Source organism: Oreochromis niloticus, linkage group LG1 (assembly GCF_001858045.2).
Source record: "Oreochromis niloticus isolate F11D_XX linkage group LG1, O_niloticus_UMD_NMBU, whole genome shotgun sequence".
In the NCBI taxonomy this organism is placed as follows: domain Eukaryota; kingdom Metazoa; phylum Chordata; class Actinopteri; order Cichliformes; family Cichlidae; genus Oreochromis; species Oreochromis niloticus.
The window spans coordinates 36,277,161-36,302,521 of NC_031965.2; the positions used below are offsets into that span (position 1 = coordinate 36,277,161).

The following is a 25,361-nucleotide window of genomic DNA, read 5'->3' on the forward strand; positions in this document are numbered from 1 at the left end:
TTCATTGTGCAGGTGCTGTGTGTTCAGTTGAATTTATTGAACTTATTGAACTTTCAGCAGCAGGTAGGGCTCCATTTCCTCCCATGTATTTCAGATCTTCTTCCTTTGGCGTTGGTCTATACATAGTGCAGCTCTGCAAAGATAAGTAATTATGTGTTTCCATGGGAGAGGCCAGAAAAGGTGCCCAGTGTTGATAGCATTGACTAGTGAAGAGAGCTGCAGATATTATACTGAGTGGGGCAGGGGACATGCAGGCTTTACTTTAAAGAAGCCTCAGTTTCACCTCCAGAAATGTTGCTCTGCTGTTTTGACATCTGACATTGAACTGAAGCATTAAGGCTTAAAACAGCTGTAGATAGCAAACTTGATCTGGGGTGTTTGCAGAGCTGAAAAACCCCCACAGATGTGAATATTTCTTGCTTGTGGGATCTTTCATTTGTTTTGTAGTCCACACAGCAGACTACTGAACCCCCTCCCTCCCCAAATACTCAGATCAGTCTATGAATAGCTCCTGTCTTGGACTCTTAAGTGTGTGTGACATTGACCAGTCATTACACACTCTGAAATCTGACTGCCTGGACATATGCTACACATGGTCAAGCAGTTATATCTGTGCTCTTGGGTTTCATCGCAGACGTTAATGTCTGTCTTCGTGGGTTTCATTAATGTCATGAGACATTATTATTCATTGTCCAAAATTAACCATTTAATGAGTTAATGAGCTTCAAAAATAGAAATTACCTGATCAGAGCAAATGCAGACAAAAAGCAATAAATATACATTCACTGGTTAGATTTATTCATGTGGTTATATCAAGGTTTGTTGATTTTGAGGTGTAATTATCATTTATTCACATTTCTCTCTATCACTCCTCCCCAGCTTGGCCTGGAAGTTAATTGCAAGGTTATAATACTATAATACAGTCGTCTTTATTTCTTCATTTTTAGCCGAGGACAGTGTGGCTTTATGTGTGGAAACATTGGTCTGTTGGTCAGCTTTCGTCCAAATTCAAATAAATGATATGACATTGGTTTTCTCTGCTATTATTCTGCACAGACAAAATTGCTCCCTGAATGAGTAGGAGTAATTTGTAGCACACCAGTTCCACTCTTTTCTCTATGGAGTCCTGTTCATTAAAGGAAAAAAGGTGCTGTCATTCTTCAGGAAAAGTTTCTTTCTTTTGTCCACTTCACAGCAGAAGTTCTCGACATAAAGAGAGCCAGCACACTGAGCAGTTCTCAGTAATGAAACTCCCACACTGAGATCTGCTCTAATATGGTTAATTCAGTAGGAAAGGAGCTGTCCGACCAGACAAACGGATGAGCATCCAGTTGGATTCGGCCCTGTTCTGTCTCACTCACCTCGCACCAACACATCTCCAGTGTGTTCCGTTCTGTACTGTGCCGCGCCGTCCTGTCTGCGAGTGTGTCCTGCATGAAGGACAAAACTAGCTGTGCTTGCCAGAAAGAAGCAGCACCCAGCATTTTACTGTTATAGTATCCAGGACAAGCAGGGCTACTGACTCACCAGTTATGAATTAGTCTAGGGGCTGCTGGTTAAACTCTGTCTGCTGCTTGTTTGCGGTAGATATGAATGTTCACTAAGGGACTGGGTAAAAATATGCATTTTCTTTTCCTTTGTTTTTTTTTGTTGCTGAAGTGATGAACAAACACCACAGTTCTTTATTAAAATGCTATCTCATGGCAGACTGATCAACAGAGAGACTGCAGTGAGGGAACATGATAAAACCAGCAGAGCAGAGACTGACTATTATTAGCCTGCTAGTGTTCTGCTATTGTTAGTTTATTGTACGTTCTGGTCTAATTATCCTGCAGAGCTCAGTTTGCTTGGCATAGAGGACAAAAAAGCAACAGTGTATGTGACCTCAGCTGGGGTGACTGCATGGATGACTTGAGAAAATTATTGCATCTTTTTGCTTGTTCTCTGAATAGAATTGTTTTTAAAGCTAAGGATGTGATATGAAGCTCTTCCCCTCCTGCACTTCTGTCATTGATTTACTTAGCAGTGATTGTATTTCCTTGAGTCTCAGCTAGGAGCAAGTTCTTAAAGCTAACTGAAAAGATAAGAAACTAAGACAAACTTTTGTACTGTGTCCCCTCAGGGCCGCTGGTTCTGGCGTGTGCGTAGAAACAGGGTTCTGGATAACTACCCCATGCCAATCGGTCACTTTTGGAGGGGTCTCCCTGGCGACATTGATGCTGCATATGAGAGACATGACGGCAGGTTCGTCTTCTTTAAAGGTAAGCAGCAAATACTGGTACACATACTGATGGATGCGTGCTTCCTATTCTGTAGGTGATGACTATGATGACTTGTCTTGCACACTCAATTCAATTCAATTCAATTTTATTTATACAGCGCCAAATCACAACAAAAGTCGCCTCAAGGCGCTTTATATTGTACAGTAGATAGCACAATAATAAATACAGAGAAAAACCCAACAATCATATGACCCCCTATGAGCAAGCACTTTGGCGACAGTGGGAAGGAAAAACTCCCTTTTAACAGGAAGAAACCTCCGGCAGAACCAGGCTCAGGGAGGGGCGGGGCCATCTGCTGCGACCGGTTGGGGTGAGAGAAGGAAGACAGGATAAAGACATGCTGTGGAAGAGAGGCAGAGGTTAATAACAGATATGATTCGATGCAGAGAGGTCTATTAACACATAGTGAGTGAGAAAGGTGACTGGAAAGGAAAAACTCAATGCATCATGGGAATCCCTGGCAGCCTACGTCTATTGCAGCATAACTAAGGGAGGATTCAGGGTCACCTGGTCCAGCCCTAACTATATGCTTTAGCAAAAAGGAAAGTTTTAAGCCTAATCTTGAAAGTAGAGATAGTGTCTGTCTCCCGAATCCAAACTGGAAGCTGGTTCCACAGAAGAGGGGCCTGAAAACTGAAGGCTCTCCCTCCCATTCTACTTTTAAATACTCTAGGGACAACAAGTAAGCCTGCAGAGCGAGAGCGAAGTGCTCTAATAGGGTGATATGGTACTACAAGGTCATTAAGATAAGATGGGGCCTGATTATTTAAGACCTTGTATGTGAGGAGCAGGATTTTGAATTCAATTCTGGATTTAACAGGAAGCCAATGAAGGGAAGCCAAAACAGGAGAAATATGCTCTCTCTTTCTAGTTCCTGTCAGTACTCTTGCTGCAGCATTTTGGATCAGCTGAAGGCTTTTCAGCGAGTTTTTAGGACATCCTGATAATAAAGAATTACAGTAGTCCAGCCTGGAAGTAATAAATGCATGAACTAGTTTTTCAGCGTCACTCTGAGACAGGATATTTCTAATTTTAGAGATGTTGGGCAAATGGAAGAAAGCAGTCTTACATATTTGTTTAATATGTGCATTGAAGGACATGTCCTGGTCAAAAATGACTCCAAGGTTCCTCACAGTGTTACTGGAGGCCGAGGTAATGCCATCCAGAGTAAGAATCTGCTTAGATACCATATTTCTAAGATTTTCAGGGCCGAGTACAATAACCTCAGTTTTATCTGAATTAAGAAGCAGAAAGTTAGCGGCCATCCAGGTCTTTATGTCTTTAAGGCATTCCTGCAGTTTAACTAATTGGTGTGTGTTACCTGGCTTCATGGATAGATAGAGCTGCGTGTCATCTGCATAGCAGTGAAAATTTATGCTATGTCTTCTAATGATGCTGCCTAAGGGAAGCATGTATAATGTAAATAGAATTGGTCCTAGCACTGAACCCTGTGGAACACCATAATTGACCTTAGTGTGTGAAGAGGACTCTCCATTTACATGAACAAATTGGAGTCTATTAGATAGATATGATACAAACCACTGCAGTGCAGTACCTGTAATACCTACAGCATGTTCTAATCGCTCTAATAGGATATTATGGTCGACAGCATCGAACGCAGCACTGAGGTCTAGCAGGACAAGCACAGAGATGAGTCGACTGTCAGAGGCCATAAGAAGATCATTTGTAACCTTCACTAAAGCTGTTTCTGTGCTGTGATGAGCTCTGAAACCTGACTGAAACTCTTCAAATAAGCCATTCCTCTGCAGATGATCTGTTAGCTGTTTGACAAGTACTCTTTCAAGGATTTTTGATATGAAAGGAAGGTTGGAGATTGGCCTATAATTAGCTAAGACTGCTGGGTCTAGAGATGGCTTTTTAAGTAAAGGTTTAACTACAGCCAGCTTGAAGGCCTGTGGTACATAGCCGATTATTAGAGATAGGTTGATCAGATTTAAGATTGAAGAATTAATTAATGGCAGGACTTCTTTGAGCAGTTTTGTAGGAATGGGGTCTAAAAGACACGTTGATGGTTTGGAGGAATTAATTATTGAAGTTAACTCAGAAAGATCAATTGCTGTTACAAATTTTACACGTATTGTCTTTTTTTAAAGGATTTATGTCACCTTGATACCAAATATGAGAAGTCAAATGGGATTAATTCAGTTTATCACTTAGTAACTGTAAAGAAAAATGCATATTAGTGCATGTACGTGTGCAGTTTTAAGCCTCCAACAATCAGTGGAAACAGCTTTTCAGTCTGAATTGAAGCGGGGATGACTGATTAGATTTTGGTCAAAAGAGGTCAAAGATCAGGGTCCCTTTGACCGCACATCCATCCCAATCACGAATGTGCTAATGAATGACTGGAGGAATTTATTTATTTATTTAATTTGGTACAACCATTCTCTTAGACTCAAGGCTGAACTGATTAGATTGTAGAGGTCAAAGGTTAAGGTCAGAATTCATAATACAAGAATTCATGCATTGGCTTTCTCATGCAAGGCATCCAGGCATGAGAAAGTAATTCTAGTGTTATGCAGTTTAAAAAAAAAACTGATTAAAGTTGTAATGCATTTTAGGAGATAAACACATCTGGTGTGTAGGTCCAGGTGTTATCATAAATCAGTCTGTCTTGCTAATGTCAGAGCAGGTCAGATTTTTTAAGAGTTGAAATATTCTATTTGTTTCACCTTTATAGATGAGGTGGGCATATGGACCACAAATATATCTCACATAAACATGTGCACTCTCGTGCATAAAAAACAACAACCCCCCCCCACACACACACACACATCTGGTTTCCTTTTTACAACCATATATAATGGATTGAAATACAGTTTCAATCCATTATATGAGCAGTAAAACTGACTGCAGCTTTTTTATCTTCTACAGATAATATTAAAGATATCCATAGTCCCACCTCCTTAAGAAAGCAGCAGTACATAATGTGTTCAGCATGCTGAGTATTAGTCTTTTTTAAAACAGCTCATTATTTTGGCACAGACTCTGAGAGCAGCTTGTCTTTTACAACAGCGAATAAAGTTGAATGAAAAAAGAAGAACTCGGCTGCTTGATTCTGGGTGCTTCGGGCTTTCGGGCAGCTGTTGATAATGAGGAGAATGATGTCATCAGCAAGACTCTGCATGACATTTGGCGAGAAGCCATTAAGCAAAGGAAGAGTGAGACAAAGGAAGAGGAAAGAGGGAGGCAAGAAAGGAAACTGGCAGAGTATAGGATTAAGGGGGACAAGCACAACAATAGGATGCCTATTATGAACACCTGTATTTAAACCCATCACATCAGTCAATACATTTACTTTCTCTGGTGGTGACTAAAGCAATCACTTATCACAGTTGTGCATGAGTTCTTGTAGACTTGTGAAATAGAGTTTTCAATCATGGGCCAAGAAACAAGCACAGCTTCAGGCACAATCAGCTGATCTTAAGACAAGCCCACATCAGCTGATACCGTTCAACACCTCCAAGTTCCAAGCCTCATATCGCCTGCGCTCTTTATGGTGCTTTAACCTGTCCACAGATCCTGTGCATCTGCAAGCCACTCAACCCATCTCAACTCAGTCCTAAGTTTTCATGATACTTTGACTCAGTGACATATCTTTGTGATTGATGACCAATATTATGTGCTACTATTTTAAATTGAAATACTAAAACAGGTTTCACTGAAAATTGTGTGTCAATGGTGATGAATTTTTTGGCTCCAGCTAAGACATGTTTTGTTATAAACTCTGGATTATAGTAGTCTCGACTGTTGTAGCTACAAATAATGGCCGAAAAGGATTTTCTTCCTTTGGTGACTTTGAGATCTGAAATGTGGGTTTGAGTAATAATAATGGCAACTGTTTTAATTCAGACACCAAATATTAACACTGTACGTGTTTTTACATTAGCAATAAACTGAGCTGTTATTTGTTTATTATTTTATATCCAAACTAGAAACTAGAAGCACAGAAAAGCCAGCCAAACTGACAAATCAAACCAAAGCACAATGGAGACAGTAAAGAAACCCTGACACACAGTCTAGAGATCTATTCATGCAGAAAAATTGCTGTTTCTACCGCTCTACCAGCCCTACATCCACCTGCAGGCTCCCGGGTATATTTTTTTCATCACTGCCCAATTTCTACAATCGAGCTCATCGCTTAAGCCAAAACACAAATTATTACTATATTCTGCAGTTGTAACAAATATCCTGCATCTGTGCATTGCCTGAAATACAGTAATGGATGAATTGATGTTTGTATTGTACTGATTTACTGTAGTGCGGTAAAGTAAAGTAAATCTTTACTGTAAGCCAGTTGCACAGCTGTTGTGTTACCCAGAGGTTTCCCTGCTGCTCCTGTCTAAAACAAGGCCAGCTGTAATAGAAACAACATTGTTCATCCTTGTAGAAAAACATTTCCAGGGGAAAAAAAGGCATCGGATCTTTATGTCACTGAAGTGCTCTGGCACTGCCTTGAAAAGCCGTGGAGTAAGTCATGGGATTTTACATGAGGGCTGTGCACCGCAGGAACCCTGGGAAGCATTGCGTCAACCTCTTGTTCTATCCAGATGCTGAGTGTAGAGCTTTCTTTTTAAACGAGGAGCAAGGGGCCAGAAGTGGGTGGATGGATGGGTGGGTGAGGGAAAGGCAGAATGAAGCCAAAAGGAGATGTAATGGTGAAACACAGCCCCCTGTCAGATACTGTGAGAAACAATAAAACGTTCCCTTCAGCAACAAAATGTGCTTTAGCCTGACATGAGACAAGCCACTCCTAGTGCATAATTACAGGCCAAACCCAAACTCTGTAGTCAGGGATGTCATACTCACTTCTGCTGAGTTTTTTTTGATTGCTTGCCAACAATCCATTATTGCATTCTTATTATTTACAAGTGTGTGTAAATGCTAGTTTGGTTTGTGGGACTGTTCTTATCCATAATTGCTAGCAAATTAAATGTGTGTGCACAAACATTCTCGAAGGTTTATGATGTGTAGGTAACCATATATGTGGCATATACAATGTGATTGTGTGTGGTAACATTTTCCATATAAGGGTAAGAGTGGATAGGGGAATGCCCCAATGTATACATCAGAAAGGATCACATAAAAGTTCTCCTCTCCTCTCCTCTCCTCTCCTCTCCTCAGGAAACAGATTCTGGCTTTTCAGAGAGGCTAACCTGGAACCAGGCTACCCACTTGAGCTAGTCGATTATGGTATAGATATACCCTACGACCGAATAGACACAGCCATCTGGTGGGAGCCATCTGGCTACACTTACTTCTTTCAAGGAGACAGGTAATATAGCCCTATGCCCTGTCCGACACTCAACTGAGTATATTGCATTAAAAGGACATCTGTAGTTTGATTTCTTTTGTCAAGTTTTTGCAGGGTCACTTGACAAATCAAATGTTTAATCTAAGGAGTGTTAAACACAATAGGGTCATGTTTATCACTGTGTAGCATCTCCTTTGTTTAACAGATGTCTGCAAATGTGTGGGAACTGACGTTTACAGACTCAGAGACCACTTGCTGAAATTTCAGAGAGGAATATTGTCCCACTCTTGTGTGACATGGGATATGAGCTGCTCAACAGTCCTGGGCCTTCTGTGTTGTACTGTTCGTTTCATGATGTGCCAAACATTTTTAGCTGGTGACTGCAGGCAGCCCAGTTCAACACCCAGACACTTCTACTACAAAACCTGCCTTTGTAAGAGATGCAGTATGCAGTTTAACATCGTCTTCTTAAAATATATAATGTCTTCCCTTAAAAAACAAAAAAGGGCATCTGGTGGGAACATTTGTTTCTGTAAAACCTGTATAAAACTTTCAGTGCTAATGGTGCCTTTCGATGCCTTTAGAGGCTCTCCTTGTACGCAGTCATGTTACCAATCTGTTGTCCGTTAGCCTAATTAGTTGCTTCACCTGTTTCTCCTTAGTCCTACTTGCATTTCCAGTCTTTCGTTGCCCTCGCTGCATTTTTTCGTGATATATTGCTGTTCTCAAATTCAAAATTAGCTTTTTCATGAAACTGTGAAATGTGTCAATTTAATGATTTGATACTTCTTGTGTTCTGTTGTTAATAAAATTAGGGTTTATGAGCTTTGCAAATCATTGCATTCTGTTTTTATTGAGGGCAGCAATGTCTTGAAACCTAGTGATCAACTTGCACTCGTCCCAGCTACAAAGGCCAAAGCAATTTGTTGATTGGTCCTGCTTTGGTCCAGACTGGAATATCTCACCAGTTAAATGCTAAATTGCTACGACATCTAGTGCAGACCGTCATGCTCCATAAATGATGAATCTTACTCATTTTGGCAGTCCACAGACTTTTCCTCTGTCACAATCATGATATCAGTATCATGATTGTAGTGAATTCGCTCTCATCCTGGCTGATGTGAGATGGATTTCAGACATTGACTCCCTGACTTGTTATATTGCTCTCTATCATCAAGTTACAAGAAAAGAAAACAAAAAAACAACTAGATTTTATGACCAAATACCAGCAGAAATAAAACTGTAAGAACAGCATTTTTTTTCACTTATCTGTTTTTATTATATAGAGAGAGATTTTAAAATACCCAGAGTGTATTAAAAGCACAGTTCAACTCAAAATAAAGTATATAGATTTATTTTGTCCATAATGTGTCTTTAGTTGCTCAGTTTTGGATATATCATTTGTGGCGATATATTGGATTCTCTTGAAGTTAATAGAAGTCGATTACATTTGTTGGAATAAAAAAAGCATCTGCAATTACTCTTTTTGGAAATCATGTCTCAGTTACTCAGTAGCCATCCATAGACCTTGTTGTGAGCTGATTGATGTAGGAACTATTTTTTCTAACTGAACTGCACCACCTAACCGTATCACTGTGCAGAAAAGCTCCTGTTAGTCTCTACCAAAGCTAAGCTGCACAATTCAAACATGCTTTCTTTTCACTACCACAAAGTGAGTGATTTGATTTTGGTGCGACCAGGAGGAGCAGTAATAATTATCTTTATTTTATAATATTATACTTTATAGTCCTGCAGCCACATTGAAAATCCTTTGCACAAACACATATGTAAGGGAAATGTGAAAATACACGCCCTGGAGTTTTATATGTGTACAGAACGCTCACAGCATATTAACTCACAGAACAACTACAAGTATTCTGTGGAAGCGGTACTGTGATATGCACTTTGTGCAGACCCAGCATGTAGTGTACTGAGGAAGACGTCTGCTCTGTTCTTGTTTAGACAGTTGATAAACAGTATCAACCTTCTCCCGCTTTGCTGTCTTCAGGTACTGGCGCTTCAACGAGCAGTCTCGCTCAGCTGATAGAGGCTACCCGAAGTCAATCAGTGTCTGGGGAACGTCAGTGCCCTCTAATCCCAAGGGGGCCTTCCTCAGCGATGATGGAGGTGAGCTGAGGAGAGCGGTGTAGTTTCTGTGTATGTGTGTGTGTTTGGAAAGGGGAGAAGAGGGTCTGTGGCAGACTGAGACATGCCTGAAACAAAGAATCAGGGTGTGGTCAGTCATCAGGAGATGGGGGAGGGTGTGGGTGTCATTTTGAGCTGACATGTGAAATGCTTCTGGCTGTTCATTATTGGAGAGGAGTGATTCAGGCTACGTCCACACTAGCCTGGATAGATTTGAAAACGGCGTTTTCGTCTGAAAACACTCCGCGTCCACACTAGCGTTTTCAGTCGTTTTCACAGAGTTGCGTGTCCACATTGAAATGGCCCAAAACGCTTACGTTCCAGTCCTGCGCATGCTCAAAAGCGAGTGAGAATTAAAGAATTTGAAGAAAAGCTATCTGGAGCATGTACAAACTGATAATAATCTTTTTTAGGGCTGTCAAAATTGAGAGCAATCAAAACAACTGCTGTATAATACACTCCGCTTTGTTTTAATGGTCACATGACTGCATCACATGACTAAAATGCGTCATCGTTTTAGAAAGTCTGCGTTTTCGAATGTCCACACTGCGCCAGGGCAGCTGTGTTTTGAAATGTATGCGTTTTCGAGAGCGTTTTTCCTTGAGGAAAACGCTGTCTCAGTGTGGACGGGAGGCCAAAACGGAGAGAAAACGATGCGTTTTCAAACAAAAACGCATTAGTGTGGACGTAGCCTCAGTGTCTTGATTCCTCAGGACGCAAATTTATAGTTTAAGAGCTTCATGCAATCTAAGTGTTTTGAGTTCTATTCTTGTCTATTTGAATTTTATTTTGCTCACTCAGTGTTTAACTTGGTAGCTGACTTCTATTAAGAGTTGTTGTGCACACTCTTGTTGAGATGATTTATGAAATCACTGATTTCATAAAACGTGCTGTCTTTAGTGGCTGTTCTTCAGTTGAATGGTGTTCAAAAGCAACATCAATTCATAAATAATGGATGAAAACTAGACCAAAACTGCATACAGTTTTTACTTCCACCTGTTTGTTGATTAAGAGAGTGCAAACAGAGGCAAGTCCCTCAGCTTGTGAGTTTTATCGATTTTAATAGTATAACAATCCCAAAAAGGTGATTTTGAGCTTTGCTATGATTGGATTTATTGAACATTCTGGGTGTAGAGTTCTTTTTCTTTGCAGATATGTTAGGAATAAGCAATTATTGGACTGACAATAGCCACTTGAGTCATTCTAATTGCCTCAACTGAACACAGAGTAAAATATTGAAGTTATTAAAGCAACAGTTTGACTTTTTGACAATTATATTAATCTGCTTTTTTGCCAAGGGTAAGACAAGAGGCTCAATATCATTTTGATTTTTTTTAAATGATCATGTTAGCGTAGCTCAGTATAAACCTTCATATTATGGAGAAACCACCTACTTCTCTCTAATGGGGAACAAATACAGACTGTCATTCTCTCTAAGATGTACAAATATCTTGTTTAATCTGTGCAGCTGTCAGTTATCTGGTAACTCTTTAAAGATCTCTCAAAAACTCAAATTATTATTTTAGTCATGCTTTAACATTCTTTTGTGGGCTCATGTTTTCTTCTTTTATATTTCAGCATACACCTACTTCTATAAGGGTTCCAAGTACTGGAAGTTTGACAACCACCGTATGAAAAGCGAGCCGGGCTATCCAAAATCCATCCTGAGAGATTTCATGGGCTGCAGCGTGGACCTGGATCCCGACAGAGACACGGACACAGACTCGGGCCGCAAATACCCAGACGTAAGCCGACCGCCATTTAACCCCGACGCAGGACGTGACGGTGACAAGGGCAAAGACGGAACAGATCGAGGAGGAACGGACAAAGACAAAGGCTCAGACGGTGACAAAGATCAAGAGTCTCGCGAGGGACGCGAGGAGGAGACCAATGAGGTGGACGTGGTACTGAAGGTGGACGACAGCCAGGAGCGGACCATGAGCATCCTGATGGTAACCATCCCACTGGTTCTGGTGCTGTGCATCCTGGGACTGATCTATGCCATCATCAACACGCTGCAGAGCAAAGGGGCGCCACGCCTGCTGGTGCACTGCAAACGCTCACTTCAGGACTGGGTCTGACCCCTGATGTTAGGTCCTTGAACGCTGAACTTGATTTAAACCTTAGATGCCCCCTCCTCCTCTAATCTAGCCCTCTTCCCAGTGATCCATCTGTCTCCAGTCTCTGTGCTCAGTGGCTCCTGCAGCTCTGTGGTAGTAGATCCATGCAAATACTGTAATGATACATAGGCACACACAAACTAGACGCGAGCGTAACTTATGTCTTACATTCACACACACACACAGACACACACACTTACATAGACACACAGCTCTCTAACCTCCTCCTGTCTCCCATGGTGCTCTACAATGCAGTGACTGTAGACTATTTATATGAGAGAAGTTTGCACATAGTTTTGTTCTTTTTGTTTTGGTTCATTTTATGTGACTTTTTTGTTGTTGTTGTTATTATTACTTCTAAGCCAGGAAGGCCGGTCTATTCTCTCTCACATCTCTGCTCCGCCCTCCTCCTTCCCCTAATCTCCGTAGGGGCTTTTTCCTCGCTGATAACCTGACATCTGCTTATGCTATCTCAGTTGCCACAAAAGGAAGAAATTCAAAGCATTAAAAAGATTTGTAGACAGACCACAGTGCTTCAAGTGGGGTCCAGAAGGGTTCTTTCCGTCCTCTCATCAGCTCCGTGTTTCTTGTCTTTCCTTTTCTCTGCAGGAGAATCTGTGAAGAGGTGTTTTGGGACCTGCTACGAGCTCAGATATTATTCTCTTTGACTCTTGTTGATGGTGATTAGGGTGTGATTGTAAGTCTGAAGGTTAATTCAGAGTTCAGTTTGTTAGTCAGAGGAGGGCAGGTTTGTTTTTAAATCATTAAATCTTATTGTTGCAGTCTCTCCTATTTATGTTAATAATTACTCTGTATTCACTGTGAGATCTGAGAAGGTTACATGTATATCAGTCAAACAGGGTTTAAACAAACAAGATAATGAAGCCAGAGCTGTGCGGCTATTACATACTTTTAATTTCTTGTAACCTTCAGTCAGCCTGTGTGGTTCTAGTGAACATATTATTTATTTAGACAATGCAAAGTAGTGAAAAATGACATTTTGCTAGGTATATGATACAGTAGCCTAAGACTGACAATTGGCTATTTAACTTCATTGACAAACAAATCGATGCACTCTGCAGACACACAGTGTTACTCTGTCTATGTCTATATCCACTTTTGTCTCCGGAAAAGATTTAGTTTTCCAGTCCGGCAGCTATAAAAGCTTTAAGCTTTTAAACCGCACTCAGCCATTTTATGTTTTTTATGCCAGTAGACAGAATTGACTAGCAACACATTCACATAGTTATGTAATCAACAGAGAGAGCGGTCAATTGGTTTCCTGTCCATTAATTAAGATTGCCTTAAGATAAACATAATATTAACTTCCACAGTGTTTTATGTATAAATAGTGAAATAGTGACTGTCACGTTCTCTGTGATTGTCTCACTGAGGTTTCAGGCCATCATGTAGTCATTTTGATATCAGCCCATATACTCTTATGATTACATTACAATATACGACATAACAGATAGAAACACTGGCACTGCAAATAAATTAAGATGACTACCGCCTTCCATATCTTGTGTTCACACTGATGGACAGTAGGTCTGCCTTCTTTCTTTCCCTTATTTGGAAGCTTGTTAAAGACCTCTCTGGCTGAAAGGATAAATAGACTATAAAGGGGACCTCTTCCTTTAGTTCTCAACTGTGGGGCTAATTCTCAGAGAGCCTCTTTTATGTCAAAAATAAGACCTGTCCTTTGTGCCGTGAAGGAGACGGACTAATAGTTAATGAACAAAGTCAGCTCACTGTGAAATAACACAGGAGGGTGTGCGAGAGACATAAAATGAGGGGGAAACGAAGCTAAGGCTGTTACAGAGCATTCACGGATTGCAGCTCGTCTGCCATGCAGTACATAATGCATCTTTTACTGCTAGTATTTCTTAAAGAAACTTCTGGGATGATATGCAGTCTTACTGTAAGCACCAGGGTGGGCTCAGGCCATGAGGGCTTATGTGAACACAGACTAATCCTCCTCATCAAATAACAGCAGGTGTGCGCAAATGCCGTTAACCTCTAAACTAAACTTTGACCTTACTGAGTCAAAACAGTCGGCTTTCGTTTCATCTCTCAAGAAGCCATGCACAGAAAATTGCCTCTTTATTACACAGAGTTCTCAGTCTTTGTCAGTGCATTCAGACACAGATTGGAAATTGGTGTAAAACGGTGACTACGCTGATAAAGAGTCATGAAAGGCTAAAACCAGGTGTAGTGACCTTTTAAAGTCAACATTTTTCATAATGGCAGCAATTTATCTCATCATGATGAATTTATGCCTGAAGATAAGGCATAAAATGAGTGTGTGAGTGAAAGTGTTTAGAGGTTTGACTTCAAACATAAATTGGAGGAAGGTTTATCTGAGGTAGCATTTAGAACTAAGCTGCCACTCTGACCTGGGGGGTGGGGGGTGGGCTCAGCTCACCCAGCTCAGGTTACACAAATGGGGAGGGTAACGAGAGTCTGAATTTCTTGCAGCTGAGAAAAGGAAAGGGGGAAGGAGGACTGAGGGAACATGGCTGACCTCGTCTCCCTGAGCTTGCAAAGTTTAGATCTCAGGAATAAGGAAGGGTGGGAAGAAGGAGGAGACAAAGAGAAGAGGGAGAGAGAGTTGGCAACAGCCCATGTGACCCAGATTCCCTTGCAAGTTCAGCAACAGTGCTGGCCAAAGAGGAAACTTTCGCTTACAGTAGGTGACAGGCCTCGTTTAAGAAAGCTTGTCAAAGTGTTTCGCTTGTAGTTTTGTATAAGCACATGCATGCTTTAGAGCCTCCTTATTGGCAGCATTCATACTTATTTTCCATGGATCCAGTGCTCATGTCAGTGCAGTGCAGAGCCATTTCTGCCTTGGTGCCTTTTAATAAACCCCATATTTCCACAGGTGAAGAATCAAATATTATAAAAAATTATGAATAGTAGTTGGGGTCATTTCAGTGTTGCGGATATTCTGGCAGACAGTCATGGGTGAATTTTTCTGTAGAACCTTGTCATATCCAAAACAATGTTTGGTACCAGCTTTTTGGCACCAGTACTTGTCATTTTTTGGTTGGAATACATTAAACTGGTTCTAAACTGGGCACCAGCACTCTGTCCATGGATAAAGGTATAAGTGCATTGGCCTAACCTGATACTGCTGTTCTGCTAGGCCTCCCACTAGGAGAAGATAGGACAAAGTGAGACACCTAAGTAGTCAGACCTGAAGTTAACAGGACACTCGTACTGAAAGGAGGAAAAGGAAGAGCAAACTCAGCCGTCACCAGAAGTCTGGAGATTGATCTGAGGCAGGTCGATAGCAGTTGCCAGGAAACGGTGTCCCGTGTCCATCCCTCATCTCCTCATCATGAAGCTTTTGTGGGGAAGGAGGGGTTGGCGGACGCAGCTAATCAGCTTTAAAAGCACTCCCTCCCCCTCTCCTCTACTGTCCTGCTCTTCCATTTGGTCCTTCAGGCACATCAATGAGCGCTCAGACAGCCCAGCGTCTGGACAGACTCAGAAAGTGCCTACTCATTGCGCTAGACACCCAGTTGTTTATGGAGTTCTTCTTTATTAAGCCTCCTATTCTCCTCTATAACCTCCAAACAGAGCCCACAGGGAGTTAACCACTTCAAAGCTAAAGTAACCACTTCAAAAGTCTGAAAGAGAGGTCGAGTGCACCTGAGTTTGCCTCACGCAGAAACACAGTTTTGGTGATTCAGCAGTTTGAGCGATTTTCTGTGAGGGGACACTTGCGGGTTTAATACAGTTTATTTGTCTCAGGACACCAAGCAGAAGAGAAGTATTGAAAGGTTAGGAAAGAGATCTGTCAGGGCTGATTGATGCTCGTTTGTGTGCGTTTAGAGGTGTTGAGTTAATCAGCCCTCCTCTCTATAAGCTAGGCCTGTGTTCTGACTGTAAATCTCCCACACTCCACGTCTCTCCGCGCTCGGCCCAGCCCTCAAAGCCCGAGGGGATCATAATAAAAACAATGGCCTTCTCTCTCACTCTCTTTGTCCTCCCCCTATTTTCTGTCTCTCTAATACATACACACTAACACATTATTGTCACTCACAGCAAAGCTTGCTGGTAGATCCACCTCCCTGTTCAGCAACTTTTAACACTTTGGAGCGATTTGCTTTGATTTTTGTTGATGTCACATTCAGATTCAAAGCTTGCAAAAGGTGAAGTTCAGTTTGAAGTGCATACCCTTAATGCAAATTTTAGGTAAGGTTAGGATGTGCTGATCTCAGTCTGAGCTTTCATCTCTCAGGATGTGTTTCTGTAAAGACTGCACGCTAAGCATTTCTCACTCAGCCCTGATGTTTTGTTCTTTTTAATGAACATCTGTTAAAATCTCCACAATCGTTCTGAAGCCAGGTTGTATTGTAGCCGTGTCTTCTCTCTCCACACAGTGTGCTTTTTAGCTTGCAGCTTCCTACTGTCACAGTGTATCTCTGCACTGCCTAATCACTGCAAGCTTCAAAAAGTCGTTGCATCAGCCCTGTGCAAAACCCAAACTCTAGGAGGAAAAACAGATTAATAAATAACGAACTAAAAAAGATTAAAACAAAATCTGTTGAACTTGACAGACTGTTTTCCTGTTTCAGTTTGTCTTGGGTTAACTTTGTGGCTTACAGTGACCCCAGCCAAGGGGATTGTGGGTTGTCCAGATGCTTCTCTCTTTTCCCAGAGTGCATCTCAGCTTGCTCTCTGAGCCCATCCACTCTGAAACCACTCATCTGAAAACACCACTCGGCAAACCCGACCGCTCAGCTCGGGAATGAAACAAAAACAGCTCCTGACAAATGACTTTCAGCATCCGTCTGCAGCGGATCATCGCTCGTCGTGCTTCAAACAGACACTGAAACCGAGTAACTTAGGAAAACTGTTTCCATCCACTAACTGCAGCTACTGTAGAGAAGAGTATATTTTGAAGGATTCAGTCACTTCTGTGCTGACCAGCCATATTGAACCATGGCATCTCACAGCATCTCTCTTCATTACTGCCTGAGTAATGTTTCAGTGATTTTCTGAAAAAAAGAAAGAAAAAACAAACAAACAAAGAAAAAAAAGCCTTCAACCCTGTGTGGGACTAGATGGAAAAAAACCCCTCTGTTTGTTTTTGATCATTTGTCTTATTTTGATTTGATTTGTGCATTTTTTTTCTCTCCAAACTTGATTTGTTTCTGTTAATAACATTCCAATTATTTTAATTTTCGGGGGTTTGGTTGTGTTTTTATTTTCTTTAGAAAACGTAAGATTTTATACATTTGTGTTGTGTGTTCACCTCTAGTAGAGTGTGTTAACAAGCCATGCTGGACATGTACACATTAAAATTTTCCTCTGAAAATCTACAAATTGTGTCTTTGTTCTGTTTGTGTAGTGACTGCGGCAGCACAACCTACAATCCTGCACAATCGCATACAGTACACACACCCTCTACTCTCTTCCTGCGGTGAGGTCACTGTCCATAGGGCCTTGCTTCCTGTCTCACACGGGACAGGCAACACAACGGCCTTATGGACCCAGGGAGGGGAGGAGGAGAGAGGGGAGGGGGGCATGGCAGATTGCCAGGAAACCATGTGAGCAAGAAGGAAGTTAGCAAGCAGTTTTTAGAGCCCTTATGAAGCCGCACAGGCAATGTTGTCATCACACAGAGAGGAAATTCATTGTTCAAAGCACCACAACACAAACAGCAGAACTGCAGCCTGACAGCAAACTTTAATGAGATATTTTTGTGCATGCAAGTTGTCTGCAAGACTAAATAAAGTGACACCTACTCTCATTCATGCAGGTGTAATTGCCCCAAATTCTTGCTACACTCAGAAAATAAAGCACCTTATTGTACCTTTAGGGTTACAAAAGTTTGCCACAGAAGCGGTACTCCCTAAAGGACTGCCACTGTACCCAATGGCAACTTCCAGAGCTGAAAAATGAAACCAACTGTCAAAATCTGCAGTTTCTGGCATTTGACTTGAGTCAGTCCCAACAGACTAAAACACCCAACTAAACTGTATCAAATAGCAATTTTACAGCCTGTTACAAAGAACATTTTTGACCTGTATGGATAGTTTTCCATTTTATATCAACTGTACTATCTACTTTTTGCTATCAACAGTACATTCAGTGATGATTAACTTCTTTATAACTGCTTTAATTAACAGGTGGGCCAAAACGAGGAGCTGTGCAATAACTTATTGACCATTTGATGACCCATTGGGAGTTTTTTAAAGGGGAGGTTTGTACTTTCTGGTATTTTATTTGTCTGTTATTTAGCAATAAATAGTGGGAAATGTGTCCTGCAATGCATCTGTAAGTACAATTTATGTATGGATGCAGACTGCCAACCAAGCCTGCTAGTGTTAGCATGACCTAAACACAGAAACTGTGCATTCAAATTGATTTAATGCTAAGTTCATCTTTTTATACAATCTGTGGTCGTACCCTTAACATGACGTACTATTTTAACTCTTGTAGTTTGTACCTGTAACAAACTACAAGAGTACGAACCTTTTTGTGATAATTTTCTACTTTAATGTACAGAAAAAGAACCTACTAAAACAGGTACAGTATTTATTCATTCAAACACAAGTTTGAAGTGGATCTGAAATGACTCTTGTCTTCTCAATTAAAGTTTTATTTATCTCACATCTGTACATATGAATTTAACCTGACCAATCGACATGTTTGCTGTGCTAATTTCTGCACCATTGTGCTTCCAGCATACACAATAGTGCTTACAATATGCATGAATAAATAAGAAAACTATAAATTCTAAAAATCGAAGAGTAAATTTGATATTTTACTAAATTTCTTTTTGGATTTGGAGTTTCTTTAGTTATTTTATCTTAAAATATTGAAGAAGCAGTATAAATAGGCTATTCAGCTTTCAGTACTGGGTAACGTACATGCACATTTTCATACTTGAAAAATGACACAGATACCTTGACGTCCGACAAGCTGTGGTGTGATACCTCTATGGAGATTTTAGTGAAATGTATTACTGATAGTGCACATTAAAGTTCTGTTGTCTTAATTTTCCTGATCGGTTAGTCAAGGAGGCTACACTGAGTAGTCTCCAAAGATGTTTCAGGTGGACACTGTGTCTCGACAGTAATCCATAGTGAAAAATCTATCCAACTGTTTAATGTAATGTTAAAAATGTGTAAAGATGACATTAAATCCTAAAGGATGTAACCAATAAATCACCAAAATATATATCTAAATTAGTGTGTATTGTTTGCTTCCCTGTCCTATTATTCTGCACCTGTTTTTTCCTCCTTTGTTGATATAGGCTGTGTTTTCTCCTTAGTGCCATTGTCCACATACTCAGCACTCCAAAGCATAGCACAGTTTCCTCGTGATAGGCTTCTATGACCTTGTTTTCTTGTTATTATTATTATTATTGATTTTCTTCCTCTGTCTGTTTTTTCTGCTTTAGCATGCCAGCCAATTGACCACTTGTGTAGCAAACCCTGAAATCCTAATGGACATATTCTATGACAGATTTTATTTTCCCTGGTCTCCTGAGTTGGGCAGAGTCATTTTTTTCTGTGTGAAATGTTTAAAAAAGAAAGGTCACAAATGGATCCTTTAATTTGTGAAAATGCCAACGAATTCAGTGGAGATGAACACTAGTCTCTACTTTTAAATGGTATATCTACTGAAGTGAGTTATCAAACGCTCAAACAAGCCAGCAGAAAATCAAACAAAAAGTTCCTTTGCACACCCAGACCACAGTGGCTTCATCTGCAGTCATTCTGGCCGCCTGACCAATGCAAAACTGTAACCGTGTGTGAGAATTCAATGTAGTTAGATGTGACAGCCACACTCTTTTCATCGTCAGCTCGCTTCCACAAAGTCTGTGTGATGTCCGATTGCACCTACATGAAAGCAGAGCGAGTCACTGTCAAAGAGAGGTTATAGGTTGCTCCATCTGCTGCACGCTGGATCCAGCAGAACACTTTCTTGTGTGCTTCATGTGTCAAAGAGCAACTGTGGAAAAGACTCGGACCTGATTCATGTGTAAAATCAACTCATTTCAATGCTGAGTGAAATATCTGCCTCTCTAGCTGGTTGTAGGGTCCCTTTTGGTTTTGGAGAATTTTTGATGCGTGTTGATCACTGCCTTTAAAAAACAAGGTTGTGGGCAAAGCATGCTGAAAGATATTTTTAAAAATTCAGAGTAATTTTAATATTTAGTAAGACATCACTTTGTGATCTAACAAACCATATCTGACAATTGACTTTAATCTCAACCTAACTGATGTACGGACCTTCTGTCTGGATAATGACCTACTTTGCATTGTCAACACTTACTTTCCCTCCTTCATCAGACATACCTCTGTGCACTTTGTAAACAAGCTTAATTTGTGCATGTCCCATGTGTACGTCGTATTTGAGTGTGGCTTGCTTTCTGCTGTGTTTACATACTTTTAAAGCTTTCCTGCTGCGTACATAAAGTCCTAGGATTGCTTGTTAAATCTGTCTGCCACAGTTATCACCAGGTACACCCTGCGGAGTGCCGTAATTACTTACAGTCATCTCTTTCCGCCAGGTGGAAATATAACTTTCCTTCAGGCCCATGAGACACACATGCTTAAAGGACAGGAACTTAATCAGTAACAGCCACAGTTACTGGCTCTGCTGCAGGAGTCTGAAGGTGGTGCCACCTGTTTAAGAGGACTTTTACTGCCATACACCTGTTGGGTATCCTGATCGCATTGGCTCACCTGTGTGTCACTGGGCTTTAACAGATTTAAATGTAGTTTATAATTTCAATTATATATTCTTTTCCTTAAAGAAAAGGAATATCGATGCTAAAGCAAACTTTTCACAGGGAAAAAAAGCACATTTTCAGCAGCATGACAGGTAAGTGTTTTTTAAGCTTATGTGTGAGTTCAGTGAGGAAGATCTGTAATCACTCTGCCTGCTTTCCTGGGTGTTGGGCTACTTTTCTGTTCTCTACATCACTACCACTTTCCCAAGTTGTCAATCTCAATACTAACATGTTTACTCTAGTCCAATCACCTTCTCACCGGACTTGTTTGAGCCGATCAGCCTCCGCTTCGCATCGTTTAAATCTACCCTTTCCAACTTGCTTTTATGAAACCCACCTCCTCCTCATCTCCCCCTCAGACACCTCAGCCTGAGTTCTTCTTAAGCCTCAGTCTTCATCTTCATCACCACCAGCGTCTAGACTCCGGGGGGTCCTGTCTTAAATCTTACCACCGCTGGGATTTGGTTCTGCCAAGATGGGTCATCAGAGTCTAATCGCCAAACACATTCATTTCTCTACCTCATTAAATCATGTTCAGTTTTCCAAGTGATGTCTCCTTATTGGAATCTCACCTGTTAAAGGTTTACTGAAGTTTATTGAAGCAACTGTTTTTATAAGTTGGCACTATAAAAATAAAACTGAATTGAACTTAAATCTAGGTTTTAGGTGCTTTTACTGGCAGGTGGATGCGGACACAGAGAGCTTTAGCCTCTCACCTCCTCTAAATCGAGTTGCTGAGCTGGATTTCTTGAAGGTTTGCCGGAGTTTTTAAAGGGGGAACTATCATGTCTACTATGCTTAGTTATATTTTCCATTCTTTTCATTTATTTCAGTTTAAAATAATCTTTATTAATTTATCATAGGTCTTAGTGCAGCCTCTGAGTGTAACCACAGTCTGTAGCTCCACTTCCTTTTAGGGCCACACTCTCTTTGAGCCAGCTGTCCTCCTATTGGCTGCCCCTCATAAACAGAATTCTTTAATAGCAGGTGGGTTGGGATTCTGTCGTGCCATCCTGTCTTCTGATATCCACTCACTGACATGTCACTGATGATGCTTTAGTGTCATGGTCCTAAGGTTTTCTGATAATTTTGGAGTTATTTGTATTTTTACTGAATATATTTGTGTCTATGATTATCTTTAGGCTTCAGAGTCATTGCAGTATTGAATTTAGTTAATTACTATATACTTTTATTTCTTTTCATTCTTCACATTCATCCCAGGAAAGAAAAATCCTACTATACTTATATACAACCCTTGTTGTAAAGTATTGTGAAGAAATGTAATGTGGGTGTGTAATGCACTAAAAATCCAAAGAACAATGTACTTTGGCTTATTTCTTTAGGTGTGACATAACTTATTTAGATTAGCTGATTAAATAAGATGAAACTTTAATGAGGCTGGGGTAAATCTGCTGCGGTAGATAATGAGATACAGCAGGGGAAGATAAGAGCAGACTGGATGAATGTCCATAAATTAAGTAAAACCATTTAAGCAGGCTACAACAAAAGCATCAGGAATGTACAGTATGCAACAATATTAGGAAAAAAACCCAATAAAATACATTAAGAGAAACACGAGATAGAAAAACACAGCATATGCAATTTCAAGCTAAATGAAGCCGAAAAGAGTGGTATTCATTTTGTTATGCCGAGAGCTTTTTCAGAACATCCACAAAGGATCTCTGTGCATGGATGTGTGATGTAGCAAAAAAATGCTTCACCACAAGAACAGCTTCCACTCCTGCCCTCTGTCACATCTCTTTCCCTTCTTCTCGTTTGATATTTAATGGTGAGGTAATGTTGAGGTAACATCTGGAGCTGTAATACATCTCAGTGTAGCGTGTTTTGGTCCTGGCTTCATGGCAGCAAAGGGTGCAGCGATCCTGCCAACATTTTGGTCAGTGTGCTCCTGATGCTTGTAAAGCTCTGGTGGAGCGTGAGGTGCAGCTCATAGCTACAGTGTAGGAATGCTTCTGAGTGAAAGTGTATTTATGTCAAATGTTCACTTTGGAATGCACCACAGAATTTAGCAGCTAATTTCATTTAACAGCTAAACAAAAATGTATTATCTGTTTCTTCCATGTTGGGTTTTTTGGGTTGCTGACACATGCACAGCATTGAAACCTATCCACCAGACTTCTATCAGAATCAGAATCAGAATCAGAAGGGGTTTTATTGCCAAATGTTGAGCAGGTTTACAACATTAGGAAATTGCTACGGTACTTAGTGCAAACATACTGTCATATAACGCTTAAATAGACATAAAAATAAGAATTAAAGAATTAAAAGTGCTAAGTAGATAGATATATACATGGGTGCAGGTGATCGTCAGGTCCAAACATGGAATGATGCAGTGAACACTGTGTAGGGTCATGTGTTAGTGGTGGGAACAGTCATATGGTTATTGTTCATGAGTCCAACAGCAGAGGGGAAGAAACTGTTCTTATGGCGGGAGGTTCTGGTGCGAATGGACCGGAGCCTCCTGCCTGAGGGGAGCAGGTCAAACAGACTGTGTCCAGGGCGAGAAGGGTCAGCTTTGATCCAAGCTGCACGCCCCAGTGTCCTTGAGGTGTACAGGTCCTGCAGAGATGGGAGTCTGCAGCCAATCACCTTCTCAGCAGAGCGCACAACACGCTGCAGTCTCTGCTTGTCCTTGATAGTGGCTCCAGCGTACCACACGGTGATGGAGGAAGTGAGGATGGACTCAATGATTGCAGTGTAGAATTGCATCATCGTCCATGTTGGCAGGTTGAATTTCTTCAGCTGCCTCAGGAAGTACATCCTCTGCTGGGCTTTCTTTATGACGGAGGTGATGGTGGGCTCCCACTTTAGGTCCTGGGTGATGGTGGTACCCAGGAAGCGGAATGAGTCCACAGTCCCTTGGAGATGATCTGGAAGGATGGTGTTAAAGGCAGAGCTGAAGTCCACAAACAGGATCCTGGCGTAGGTTCCTGGGGAGTCCAGATGCTGGAGGATGAAGTGTAGAGCCATGTTGATAGCGTCGTCTACATACCTGTTGGCTCTGTATGCAAACTGCAGGGGGTCCAGGAGGGGGGCCGTGAGTGTCTTGAGGTAGGAGAGAACCAGGCGCTCAAATGACTTCATGACCACAGATGTCAGAGCCACAGGTCTGTAGTCATTTAGTCCAGTGATCCTTGGTTTCTTGGGGACAGGGATTATGGTAGAGGACTTGAAGCAGGCAGGCACATGACATGCCTGCAGTGAGGAGTTGAAAATGCCAGAAAACACTGGGGCCAGCTCGTTTGCACAGTGTCTGAGGGTGGCAGGAGACACACCGTCTGGGCCAGGAGCTTTTCGAGCATTCAGACTCTTAAACTGCTTCCTCACATCTGCTTCATGAAGCGTTGTGGTGGGAGAAGCTGGTGTGAAATCCTCCTTGGTGAGGGGTGTGGAGGGAGGTGTTGTAGGTGAAGTGTTTGATGGTGGTGATAGCTCTATGGAGGGGGAGAGGTGGGGGATTGGGGCCGTTGGAGGTGTGAAGGCTGCTTGATGGCTCGTCAAAACGGCAGTAAAAGTCGTTAAGGGTGTTGGCCAAGAGCAAGTCATCAGTGGAGTGGGGGGTTTTAGGCTTGTAGTTGGTGATATTCCTAAAACTTTTCCACACAGAGGCCGAGTCTTTCTCTGAGATCTGCTGCTGCATCTTCTCAGAGTGCTGATGTTTAGCAATGTCCACTTCTTTAGTGAACCTGTACTTAGCCTCTCTGTAGCAGTCCCTGTCTCCGCTTCTGAATGCCTTTCTCTTTTCAAGCCACAGCTTTTTGAGTTTAGGAGTAAACCAGGGTTTGTCATTGTTATAACTCAACCTGGTGCGTGATGGTCCTCACAGAAGTGGATATAGGAGGTGACAGTGTCCGTAAAATCGTCCAAGCTGTTAGAAGCAGCCTTCATTGTGTCCCAGTCTGTAGACTCCAAACTAGTGCGAAGCTCCTCCACAGCCTCGTTGCTCCACAGTTTTTTAGTCCTCACAACAGGTTTGGAGAGCTTCAGCCTCTGTCTGTACGCGGGGATCAGGTGGATCATGACATGGTCAGAAAGTCCGAGTGAAGCGCGGGGCACCGCACGATAGGCCCGGCTGATCGTGCTGTAACAGTGGTCCAATGTCCTCTCCTCTCTGGTCAGGCATTTAATATACTGCTTGTATTTGGGAAGCTCTTGGCTCAGATTGGCTTTGTTAAAGTCCCCAAGAGCAATAATGAGAGAGTCCGGGAATGTCCGCTCCATGTGCAGTATCTGCTCCGCGAGTGCGCACTGAGCTGCCTGCACATCCACATCTGGCGGGATGTAAACAGCGGCCAAGATGAATGAAGCAAACTCCCGCGGAGAATAAAACGGTTTGCAGTGAATAAAAAGGTATTCCAGAGAGGAAGAGCAGTGCTGAGCAATCACTGTTACATCTGTGCACCAGCCACTATTAATGTAGAAGCAGACCCCTCCACCTGTGGTCTTACCAGAGAGAGAGGCCTGCTGGTCCGCGCGCAGCAGATGAAAACCCTCCAGCTTGAGCGCGCAGTCCGGGATGTCCTCACAGAGCCACGACTCCGTAAAACATAAGACACAGGAGGAGGCAAAGTCTCTGTTCATGCTTCTCATCAGGGCCAGCTCGTCCATCTTATTCCTGAGTGAGCGTACGTTGGAAAGGAAGATCCCAGGAAGAGCAGTTCGCAGTCCGCGTCTCCTCAGACGCACGAGTGCGCCGGCTCGCTTTCCTCTCCTTCGGCGTCTCACTTTCCTGATCAAAGTCTGCAGTAAATCTGCCGCAGATG

At 41.8% G+C, this 25,361-nt stretch overlaps 1 protein-coding gene across 1 annotated transcript in view; it reads left to right on the plus strand.

The window, feature by feature from the left end:
* Positions 1-17,152, plus strand: part of mmp15b (matrix metallopeptidase 15b) — a 36,024-nt gene extending 18,872 nt beyond the window's left edge. Inside the window, exons 7-10 of the mRNA XM_003437581.4 lie at positions 2,123-2,261; positions 7,428-7,578; positions 9,566-9,684; positions 11,281-17,152. Of these exons, the coding sequence (XP_003437629.1) occupies positions 2,123-2,261; positions 7,428-7,578; positions 9,566-9,684; positions 11,281-11,783 (912 nt within the window). The 3' untranslated portion in view covers positions 11,784-17,152. The remainder of the gene's footprint in view (positions 1-2,122; positions 2,262-7,427; positions 7,579-9,565; positions 9,685-11,280) is intronic.
* The last annotated feature ends 8,209 nt before the right edge of the window (positions 17,153-25,361 follow it).